The sequence below is a fragment of the Trachurus trachurus genome (genome assembly GCF_905171665.1).
Source record: "Trachurus trachurus genome assembly, chromosome: 1".
NCBI lineage: Eukaryota > Metazoa > Chordata > Actinopteri > Carangiformes > Carangidae > Trachurus > Trachurus trachurus.
Genome location: NC_139891.1, coordinates 12,483,109 through 12,495,499, shown reverse-complemented (window position 1 = coordinate 12,495,499; position 12,391 = coordinate 12,483,109). Strand labels below are relative to the sequence as shown.

At 43.0% G+C, this 12,391-nt stretch overlaps 1 protein-coding gene across 1 annotated transcript in view; it reads right to left on the bottom strand.

Annotated features, from left to right (window-relative positions):
• Window positions 1-12,391, bottom strand: part of LOC311004928 (nucleosome-remodeling factor subunit BPTF-like) — a 43,625-nt gene that overhangs the window by 25,380 nt on the left and 5,854 nt on the right. The window contains 12 exon segments of the mRNA XM_083997154.1: window positions 659-949; window positions 1,428-1,563; window positions 2,216-2,345; window positions 3,176-3,307; window positions 3,469-3,650; window positions 3,749-3,922; window positions 4,154-4,326; window positions 4,498-4,683; window positions 5,597-5,806; window positions 6,542-6,787; window positions 9,368-9,536; window positions 9,785-9,836. Of these exon segments, the coding sequence (XP_083853280.1) occupies window positions 659-949; window positions 1,428-1,563; window positions 2,216-2,345; window positions 3,176-3,307; window positions 3,469-3,650; window positions 3,749-3,922; window positions 4,154-4,326; window positions 4,498-4,683; window positions 5,597-5,806; window positions 6,542-6,787; window positions 9,368-9,536; window positions 9,785-9,836 (2,081 nt within the window).

Below are 12,391 nucleotides of genomic sequence, written 5' to 3'. Positions count from 1 at the left end.
CTACGTTAGGTAAATGGACCAGTATCTGTGCATTTACCTTTACTTTGGTGCACATCAACCAGGCATGTGATCACTTTTAATGTACTGATACTGTGGTACTGTGTACTGATATCTGTTAACATATATCTGAATCTGCAATGTGTTATATTTGTATCTGCAACGTGTTATATGTGCGTTCGTGCGTGCGGGTGGGAGGGGTGGGGTTAAGGTGTATTGTTGTGTAGTGATTTGTGCTATGTGTCTTAATGTATTTTAATGTAACTTTTTATATACCTTTGTTTTATGTTTCATGCCATGTTCCATCAGGCAGGGGGACTGCCAACGGAAATTAGCCTGTTGGCTATAATTGGGTGCATTTACATTTTATTCTTTTAAAATGTTCATTAATGTACACTGTCCCTCTTAACAAATAAAGGAAATTAAATTAAATTAAATCTGCCGACATGGTTCATACATAATCTTTTTTTGGAAAGTGACGATATTTAGGAATCTGTGCGATCAATTAATTGTGGCGTTTAATACCACGATTAATTGTGACATCCCTAAAGGGTATGTATTCTATCTTTTTTTTTTAAATTGGCAAATATAACAAAAGCACTCATACCAGACAGGCGATTGAGTATAATGCTTTTAGACATGAGGTCACCTGCTGTCTTACTTTGCTCTTCGTCTGATCGTGACTCTGGTGGGTCCACCTCCATCTTTGCTGGTGATTCATTTACTGACAACTCCTCCATCTTTTCTTTTTCATCCACTGCTTCTTTCTTATCCACTTCCATCGTCTCAATTGACTGTTCGACAGATAGCGGACGATCCGTTGCAGGTTCGGAGAGGCCTTGATCTTTTGCATCGCTGCTTAAAGCAGCAGCTCCCTGAGCTTCTTCTGGTGTGGGTGCACTGGGCCGTCGACTCAAGTCCAGCAGGGTGCATTTCTTGCCAAGTTTAGCATCTTTGGTAAACAGATGGACAAAGAGAGGTTTTTTTTTTACTTATTCTGAAACACCGCTGGGGTCACAGATAATGCAATTAATCAGACAATTCAATAGCACAAACTGTTAGTTGATTAAAAAAAATAATAATCATGAGAAGGATTTATTCGCTGTTTTCAGGGCAAAAAAAATAAATGTTAAATGTTAAATAAATGTTGACTCTGCAGTTCAACATCACTTTGACATAATTACACAATGTTTAACGTGGATGTTAGAGAATACAAACTATCTGTGAGGTCTGTGACTAAAGTAATAACACACAACTCAATCACATCCTCAAGTATATCAAAGGAGAGACTTAATTCACGATGACACTGTGGAGATTACTAAACGAGAGACTAATTCCCTCTCAGAATCAAAGAGACTTTGAATTTGAGAAACCCTTAGTCCAAATAACTAAAAACCACATTTTAGGCCCCAAACTTTCCCGTTCCAGACCTTCCAGTTCTTTGCGGTAGTTGGCATTGGTGTTGCCGGGAAGCCGAGGGACAAACCGCTGCACATAAGTCTTACTGATCCAACTCCAGCCCCCGTAGCCCGTAACGCGATACTCCTCTCCTTTCTGCTTCCACACCTTCACATAAGACATAAGAAAGGAGAAGCAGAGTGAGAAACACAGGGGAAAGGTTGAAACGGAGAAAAGTGAATTAGGAGGGACAAAAAAAGTGGTGGGAACGGAGAGAGCGAAGGTATAAAGAGAGATCTTTTAGTTTAGAGGCTGTTCACACACTGATCACTAATTGCTGAGGGAAATGACTCACACAGCTCAGCTCGCTGTATCAAAGAGCCCTTGATGGTCACTCACGCACTTAAGTGCACAACATGCACACCAGTGTTTCCCATTGCAATGACTCAATTTTCCAGGCATTAATTTCTCAACCAAGAAGTAGACGAGTCTGAAACATTATTACCGTCATCCTATTATCAATATGTTTCATGCTGCATTAGTGCGGCCAACAGATTTAAAATACTTAGGACGGCTGTATTTTATACATGAAATCAACACTCCTACCACTCAGTGACTGACAGTCTCTATTCACTGTACGATGCTGTTCACAGTTGCAAGAAAGATTGATTTCACTTGCATATACAGCTTGGCTGTTTTGTTGATGTGAAAGAACATCTTGTTGTCAGTGGTGAGCAGATGGAGCTAAACACTGAGCATCTGCCACTGTTCAACCTATATCGCACCTACATAAAAAAAAAAATCTAAACTGTTGACCTACCTGGTGTTTAATTGGGAAAGTGTACTTGACCCAAGTGGCCTGTTGCATGGTCTCTTCATCCTCCAGCTTCTTCTCCCTCTTTTTCACTTTCTCCTTCTCCTCACGCTCCATTGACGTCATGCGATTTAACCTGAAAACATTTTCAACTGTTACACATGCATGTAAAGCCTGCAGCTCTTAGAGATAAACTGAAATTACACAGAGGTAAATGATCGCTTCAGGTTGTGTTTTAGCATAAGAACCTTTTTTTGGGCCTTCACTGTGTTTTGTTTACTTGCAAAAGCCTGTTCAATGATGGTTGGTGACTTCACAACAGCCATTCATATCTTTTCAACCCTTAAAGTTACATATTTTGCACTGTGGTGCCGACAAATGCACCTGGAAAATCATTTTCTGTTTGACAACTTGACAACATTAACTGATAAAAGATGGGAAGATGGCGGCTGCTCTTGGAACAGTTTCTATAAAACACACACATGTTCGAAAAAAGTTGCCGAACTGCAACTTGTGGAGCTCACACACTCTTTCTTTGATGATCTCACTTCAGTCACACACACACACACACACACACGGAGCCTGAACTTGTGAAATCTTGGACAATCACTTCTTTAGAGGGGCGTTGTGGTGTGGAAGCAGTAGTAGAGGCAGAGGTGGGTGGTACTGGTAGTGGACTCACAGTCTAAATATTATGCCTCACAGCTAGGGTGGGCCTTTTGATCTGATCTGGTTATGATCGCCTCTGCCTGCTAAACCCGACCACACATCCCCTACGCACATGCACTGAATGCTTGTTTGAGTCCTTAGCTTTTTGAGAGTATTTGAATGTGTTGCATTTAAGCTGAACTTGTGGATGGATCATACAGTATAAGTAATATTTTGTTTATCTGTGTGTGAGTAAAAGCACTGATTTATGAATATGTAGTGTACATGTATTTAGTATAAGATGTGCATGATGTGTACCTGGTGTGGCCCAGCGAGTCCTTCCAGACAGGCAGCATGGCCACAGGTTTAATGGCACACTCCAGGATGGCCAGAGCCAGCGCAAACTCTCTGGCCTTACTGCACATCTGAACCGCCTTGATCCAATTGGTCCTAGAAAACAAAAAACGAACATCGAACATTTTTGTTGCTTTATTTCTACACATACATTTCTGGATCTACTGAAAACTAATATGGAACGGAACATTTTGTGTAGCTGTACATACAAACATAAAACATACATCGTTTCTATAGCCCTTCTTCCATTTCTCTACCTGTGTGAGGCCCAGTTCGGGTGCATGAACGGTGCTGGGACGTTGTTCTCCAGCTGGATGATGGTGAGTCTCAGCGTGGAGATGGTGAGGACCTTAGAGCCATGAATAGATCCGTTCCACTTAAATTCACCTGCAGGTGTCATGCAGAACTTGTGCGAGAGATGCCGCCTCTTGTCGTGGTCCTGATGAAAGACACATTAAAGTGGATTTAAGTCAGGGATAGACATTGGGAATCTGAAAGACGGGGAATGTTTCACACAGTTACCGCCGTGCTACTTGCCTCTCTGTGCTGGTGCTTGTTGAGAGCCAGGGCGTTGGCGCTGTACTGGTTGTGATAGACGCGGTACTTTCCCTCCTGGCCCAGCTTGAAGAACTGGCTGAGGGTCCCCTTCATCACCACGTCCTTGCGCGTGCTGACACGGGTGACGTCGCCCTGTGCATTCACTACTAGTACCTGTGGGGGTAAGATAATCCGATCAGAACCCATTGCATTCACGTTTAATGAGACGGGCATCGACTCAACACCGCGGCCTTGGAGAAGTCCGTGCTGTTCTTACTCAGCTGATTGACTGTCTTTTCACTGGTTAATGAGCAGTTTAAGTATTATCCTGAGGAGCCAGTGCTTGATGCTCATATCTTAGTAAACACAGAACCTGCTGTCTGTCATTTCTTCCATGGCTCTCACCTCTTTTCCTTCTTTAAAGCCCTTGTTGGCTTCATGCACGGCGGCAGCCACCTGTTGACTCTTGAGCTGGCTCAGCTTGCTCTCTGGGTTCCTCAGCCGGGTCACCATGCGAGTTGCAGCAGACTTCTTGCTGAGACCTGTCGCATCACCGTTGGCTGCATCTTTACCCTCCCCTTAAAATGCAATAATCGTTTCAGTCAAAGTCAGAAGAAGGCGAGTGATACACTGAAGAAATATGTATATGACTGGTTTGATATACGGGACAGCCATTCAAAGCTTTAGTATACATTTCTGCAGAGGAAAGTTGTTATATTACATCAAAACGAGAAGTTTTTGTGTCAGACCTGTATCATCGAGGCTGGCTAGTGACGACTGGGAGGACTTGTCAGCCAGGTCTGGAGGTTCAGGGCCCCTGGGAGGGCCCCCGGCTCCCATGCTGCCATTACTGTTCTCCTCGCTGGTCTGGGAGGGCTGGCTCAGGCTCGGGATCCCGTCTCCACTGACAGAATCTGATGATGATGGGTTCTCTGCTGCACACAGAAAATCAATACTGATTGTAAGATAAACGAAGCCTGCAGGTATCAACTGTGCTCTTCTTCTCATTATCTTTAAATTGTTTGTGCAGCAAGATGCAGGACAGGTGTCAGCGCATATTGAGATTACTGAGCAAATAAAACTGTAGCATGAAAGCTGTGAATACTGACCGATAAACATGAGACTCTGCTGAAAAAGCTCAGTTTCAGTGACGACAAACTGACTAGTAACAGCTCAGAAATGTAGTTTATAGTTAAGGCTGCGGCTCCCCCTACTGTTAAGTCATGCGTAATGCATGCACCACATGACCCATCCAGGCATGGCAAAGGTTTGTTCACAAATGACCACACGGACAAAAACAACAAATGCTGCTGTGTAATTTTTCCGGATGAGTATGTGCAGGTCATCAATCATCGATCACAAGTGGGCAGCCAAAGAAAAGCTTTTCATAAGAATTATTGAACCAAGAGACAAACGATCACTGTCCCTTGTTGCCTGATCGCTGAGTGAGGCCAGTCATGCTGATTGCAGTGACAAAGCCATCTGATTGCAAATCATTTGATGCAATCAGCTTCTTGGCTCTTGGGCAAAAAAAAAAAAAAGAGAGAGCATGAGGAATTAAAAGTTTGAGTGCAGAATGGCTGAAAGAGCTCCAGAGCTGATGCCAGGCTTCAAGAAATAAAAAACTGGACGACTGAACACAAAAGCCAGCAGATGGAATGAGAGCTACATGCAAAAAGAAGCAGGCGGCATCGGAAACACCAGAGCACTCTGGGGCGTATGGCCGAGCACACAAGTCGCAACGGATGTTAGGTGCATGAGATTCATCATCACACAATCCGGTCTTGGGCAAATCCCCCAAAACGAAGCTTAATGAGGTCGGCGTCATCCTGACAGCTCCTTTGATACCTTTGGTGTTGTTAGAGACCTCCACAGGGGAGCAGCCCTCTGTCCGAGCCTCTGGCGTGGAGGCCGCGGGCTTTGGAGGCTCAGCGGGCAGGCTAGAGCTCACGGTGGCAGTTTGTGTCGGAGCAGAGGTGTGGGCTGGAAGTATAGTAGGTCCACATGAGAGGTTACTGCCACTGTGGCCTTCTTGGTCAGTGGGCGGAGCCTCGGCAACTACAGGTGAACAGCAGCAGTGTTGTAAATACTGTAGATTTTAGGCCATAATGCAGCAGTGGTTGAGGCTGACAAATATGGTCAAACAATGTGTCAAATACATTTTAGACACTGTTGGCAAAGCTATCTAATGTTTCCTTTAAAAATGCATCTACACATCATATGGAGCTGTTGAAATTAGCTTTTTCAGATTTACGCAGTCATGCATTTATGGAAATATAGACATTTATATTCATTATGCTCTGAAGGCTAATTAGACGGCACCTACCAAACCTGTATAATTCACTCTCAACTCATGCCAAGATGTTTATGTTTTGTTCTGCGGCCAATGCAGTAAGTGTCTAGTTATTGCACAGTTAGAGTTCCTTTACTGCACCAGATAATACATCTCTAGCAAGACACCAATATAAATGAAGATATGTGCACTGTGAGCGTCCAACTCCTCAGTTGCATCTTCACAAAGAGCGCAGCATCTCTCAACGGCTACGCATTCAAATAACTGTGCAATTGATTCTTGAGTCAATAACTAATTACACTATTGTGATGATGTCCTTATTTCTAAAGCTCATAAAAGAGGAGAGTGGAAGTACTGAGAGTTAAACAGTTAAAAAAACGTTTTTAAAGGTTAGATCTTATGTTGTTGTTTTTTTAATGCCATTTTCATCTTTACTTTCGGATACATATTTGGTCATGGTAGTTATTGAGTATTTTGTGACATATAAACATCATGATTACCTCCAGTTTTGACCCCGTCCTTTTTCTCCTCTTTGACCTCTTCGTTTGTCTCGTTTTTGACATTGCCCTCCAGTTGTCCCTCCAGTTGTCCCTCCTCTTTCGGCTTCAACTCTGCGTTGTCCTTGTCTGCATCAGCCTCCTTCTTCTCCTTCTCCAGCCGTGCTTTCTGGGCCTCCTCGGCAGCCCGTCTTTTCACCTCCTCCAGCTCCTCCTCCTTCTTAGCCCGCAGCCGGTCCAGGATCTCCTCTGGATGAGAGAGGACGGGGAAAACAAAAGAAGAGCAGTTGTTGTGAGATTAAAGAAATTCAGGGTCGAGTCCATAAAGCCCCTTTTCCCACTGGCCAAAAAAACTGTTTAAACCTGCTAACTTTAGTGGGAAAGTCGGCAGAAATGTCCCAAGCCAGACAGAATGGGAGATTCATGGCAGTCACACTCAATGAGACAACACTGAGAAACAAAACATGAAATAATCAATTCAAAAGTAACGCAACTCCCCCAATAAATAATTCTGCAAGATATTCAGAACATCGCTGACAAGCAAAAAAAAGATTGTGCCTGGAAACAGAAAAATGTCATGTTCAAAAGGTATCCTAACAGACGACTGAAATGATATTAATGGTAATAGAAAAGAAACAATGAGATAACTTTGTTTGTTGTTGTTACATTTGTGACGTAAAGGCAAAAAAGCTTCAAAGTGTTTATACACTGATTATCTGTTCTCTGATTTTGACTTCTAACCTGCTCCAGCGTATTGTGTGTGGTGAGAGAGCACAGACAGACAAAGTGCTTTATCTCAGGCTGATTGTTCCACTGATACTGAGCAGCGAGCGTGCCGGGTCATTAATACACAGTAGCCGACTGAAGTCATTTATGAGTATGACTCATCATCCCCATTGTGGATGAACACAAACCAGTGGCGTGAAACCTCGATCCGCACTGATGGGCAATTTGTATAATAAAGCTGTAAATAGATGATAACCTTTTGTTTTGTTAAATCACATAGCGGGGTGTGAGCAGGAGAGCATAAACAAAATGGAAAGAGGGATTAAATGCAGAAAGCCGTCGTTCCAAAATACATAATGCACAGAAAAACAGCACTCAGGGAAAGTAAAAACACCAGAAATGCAAATGGACTGAATCTGTGCTTTATTAATGAGATGGCCGCAAAAACTTTGTGGTCAGGCTTGTTTTTGTTCAGTATGTTGACCTGAACATTGCTATGTTCAGCGGCTGTCGTCCGTCTGCCGTCTGCCCAATTTCATGTGAATGCAGCATGAAAAATACGATTGAGTTGCTTGCGATATACAACCGCAACGCTAGATGGGAGTAATTCCTACACAATGTACCTTTAAACAACGCAAATTTATAAATGGCGAGAGAGGACTGACACATGTCCACTATCACCTCACCAGGGAAGACACTTGCAGGGTAGACTAAATACGATGATAGTGTGATAATGTCATCAGTTTAGCACCGGTGTCACCAAGTTTTAGGAAATACAACACATTTTATATACGACAGCCACAAACTGACTGTGTAAAAAAATAGCTTAAAGGGACAACGAGGAGTTTTGGAAAAGCGAAGCGTTTTCACACTACATTTATGAGCCGCGCGCACCGTAAAATTCTTTGACCGGCGCAAGACGGACTCATGTTTTCATTCATCAATAATTAAAGTCAGAGGTTCAAAGAGGTTCAGTTACTGTCGTAGTTCCGACCATAAACGGCGATTCAGCTGCGTTATTCTCATTAAGGAAACGCTGGTCGGCTCGACCAGCATTTCCGCCACCACTAATAATAACAAAATAACGATAGAGACAGAACGATATATTTATCGAAAATGGGCCCATTAACAAGTGTGGGTAGCGGAGATTCATCCACATTAACGTGAGACTTTTTTATAACCGAATAGAAACTCCTCGTTGTCCCTTTAAAGAAAAGTTGAATCCAACTGAATTTATAAGCCTCCATCTGTTTTCCACATATTTTCATTATTGTATTTTTGTGTTTTGGGGTTATAATGCAGTCTTGTTTAATGAGTTGTAAAAACCAGCTGCCACATATACAAACCAGAACAAAATAACGACGGGACACACCGAGTATTACAGTAAGTGCTTTCTCTAACTTACTGACTGATTATTCCCTTGTACATTAAGTGTGCAAGAGTGCATTCATATGCCAGCTCACATTGTGCTAGAAAGAGACCACATTGGCAGCACAGACATGAAGCTGCTGCTTCTGCTAGTTAGAAAATGTTTGACAAAAACCATATTTATCCTTTCAAGTGACACACTTTTTTTCCCCCTTCTACCACGTTATCTACTTCCTGGGTGTGAAAATAATGTTCAAGACTGTTGTCAGTGGGAACCTGTAACTTATCTATGCACAGCAGACGCTTGTTGGTAAACACCGAATTATACGGCACAGTTTCAATTGTGCTGCTTTTTCTTGAAGCTACAAATTGTTATGAATTTGACTGAATGGTATTAACGGCCAAAGGCATGCACATGGAGTTGGTGGATACCCTGCAGACAGAAAGGAAGGGATGAGGGACCGCGGGGAAGCTGGATGTTAGCCAGACTGGGACCAGAGTAAGGTTACATAATAGCTGGGTTGATTCCTATGGCCCAGCCATCTATGACTGGGTGGCATTCATGAGCAATGAAGGGGGGGGGGAGAAGGAGAGGAGAGAGACAGCCAGAGACAGAGAAGACAGAAATACTTTGTGCTTAAAGATGTCCTTCATCCGCTCTGATCAGGACGGACCTCAGATTCTCTGGAAACGAGGTTCATTTATGAAAAAGACAAAGAATTAGGAGCTCTTTACCGTTGGCGGCTGTGAGGAAACACTTGTTGCTGCCGCGGGCCTTGTTGGTTAGGTCCTCAGTGATGTCCATGTGTGTGTGCACCTCATCCCTTATCTCCTCAAGGGCTGCATTCAAGTCGACCTCCCAGAACTCCTTATCCAGGCAATCGATCAGCTCAGCCAGCTGGACCTGGGAAGCACAGAGTTTAGGGAGAGTTCACTAAATGATCCAACACAAGATTATGACTGCAGCACTGCCAAAGATTGTTTGGATGAACTTGTGTGTTAATTAAAAGAAATAATAGTTAGTTCATGAGGTATGACTTCTTCAAAAGGGAAACAAATACAGAAGTGACGAAGACGGAAAAACAGATGTTTAAGTGAGTTTGTTTAAAGAGATTACATCCCTTGTTTGAGGAGAAGATGAGACCCATTTACCTTGGTGCTGTAGTACCAGATGGCTTTGTCCTCCTGCTCACCGTCCTCCTCACTGTAGGGGAGAAATGAGAGAGGAGACAAAGGTGAAGAATTAGGCAACACAACGGGGGAAGGTCGGGACATATGCTTGCTCTCCGTTATGCAGCTGTGTGTGCTTTAATAATAACTGGTTGACATTTGTTTGGTCAGCGGATGAATTTCTCGTCTCTCTTTCTTTGTTCACATCAAACTCATCATCAAGGACTGCGAGATACAATTTACATCACATTGATGTTGGATTTATGTGGATTGTGCCTGATTAACTTCACCTAGAGGATCCATCCATTATAAATGTTCATTTTACAGTTTGCCTGCATGAATGTTAAAGCCCATTTCCATGTCTCTCTGGTGATACAGTGACGTCTATTCCTCGTCCCAGACAATAGAGTGAACATCGACGGCACGGCCATTCAACAACTCAAAAACAGGAGCAGGTGTGCAAAGCATACAAGGTGCCAATGGGGAATAAAGGACAAAAAAAAATCCACTTAAGAATCCTCCACACTGCAACACTGTCTGTTATTTTTCTTCAATTGTTCTGTGAGTGTGCAAGAAAACACTGGAGGTCTGTTTTTAAACACAAATCAAATAGCTGATGTACAGTCTGTGTATGTTTGCAACTGTAAAATATTTGTTAAAGAGCTGTAGTTTAGATGCATCGCTTGAGTTTCATAGGTCTTTTGGAAGCAATTTCCAAATAACAACTGATCTTAAAGGTCCACAGTGTCTTCATAGCAAGTGCGCACATTTGGCATCTTTAGAAGCATCTTGGACACACTGGTTGTCTGTGATGTTGGAGAGAATAATTAATTTAAAGCAGAAGTGAGTGATCCGGTCGTTTTCGCTAATGCTGCGTTCCAGGCAGGCTTTTGAAATCGTAAATTACAGATTCAAGTCACAAGTTACGACTTTGTAGCGTTCCAGGCAACCCACTCGTGTTTTTCCGACCTGTTTTACCGGTGAAAGTCACTATAACGGCCACTCGTAACTTCCGACCGGTGAACTCGTACCAGATCGAACTGGTACCACTTCACGGTCGGAAAAATACGAGTTTCCTTGAACGCACCATAACAGTCCTCGTCGCTACGTCACCACATTCACGGCGTTCCTTGGCTGCACACACAGCCCTGCATGCCGTTCTCTCTCCTCATTGGATAAAAACTGTAGGATACGATAAATGTTTTCTCTTCGGCTCAGAGCAGAGCAGAGGGACTGAGAGACCCGTGTTTCAGTCCAAACACTCTATGTAAGTGATTGCTGTCGGAAGATATAACTATTTAAGACTTATATTAACACAAATATATCACTCACTTCTGCTTTAAGTTACGGATACACATTTAATTCAAAAATTGAAACAATGGAAGTATGATACGCTTGAATAATTAACTGGGTGAGGCTGGTAAATAAAATACCAACATTAAACCTATTTTTAATCGTATGTACGGCAAAAAAAATTATAAATGTATCTCAACCACCATGTCAGACATTTTTTTGGTTGTATTAATTTACAAATTGCTTGAAATCATTACTCATCCCTAGGACACTTGAGCTCATGTAGCAGCAGCCACTAGTATCTACAGAGTGGCATATCTGACAGCTTTTGGCCCAGCATGCTCCATGTCCAGAGACTGTGACGCCCGAGGGAACATAACACTTGTGTCTGTCTGTTCAGCATCCTTCCAGGACTCCTCTAACAGGCACATTTGTGTACACACATCCAGACAAGTGCACACGCAGATACACCTAACGTTCGTGCACATACATACAGTCACGCAAGCTTGTTTCCTGTGCACATTGCTCTTTTGCACACACACACACACCCTCTGGAGGGAGACTGAAGATCAACACCTGCTTGGGGCACAAAGTGGAGAGCAGTGCAGAGCAGGGAAAAGAAAAGAAGAGAGAGACAGTGAATTGCAGCAATGACAAAACTTTGTCCACCCGTCCTCTTAAATCTCACTGCATTATCATTCAGGTGATCCATCTATCCTTTATGGTTTTTTGTAGCAGCCTTTCTGTTGCTGCTGCTGACCACACACATACCATCAGTGTGACTACTCAATACAGAGATAATTTGCGAACGTATAGGACCAATACTGCTGATGGTCAGGTTTATGTTAAATCCTATGGAGTGATGCCGTTATATTTTTTGGTTTATTAAAAAGCATGGCTTACCAACATGCAGGAAATCAGCTTGTGGTTTGCTAAAACGTATCCCTATGATCTCACTGTAGGTGAGAATTGCAAGCAGCGTCTGCAGGTGCAAAATAGTTTGATAGACAGTAAATGGAACTTGTTTGTCCTAATAGTCGTGCAGTAGTGCTCAATCTGTCAACGTACACTTTCCGTGTACGTTTGACTTTGGGTGCTGGCCTATGTGTCAAACTTTTGGGCGTGTAGCGAGATGGGTTACTGAGGGTGTTTCGACCTCGCTTCATTACTGACTCCCAGACCTGGGTGGGCTCAGACAGGAAAGAGTCTGGCTCAGAACAATTATATTTTATTCTACTATGACGTAGTAGTTAAGATCAGGGCCCCAGACTAACTCTTTTTAATTGGAGCACAGTG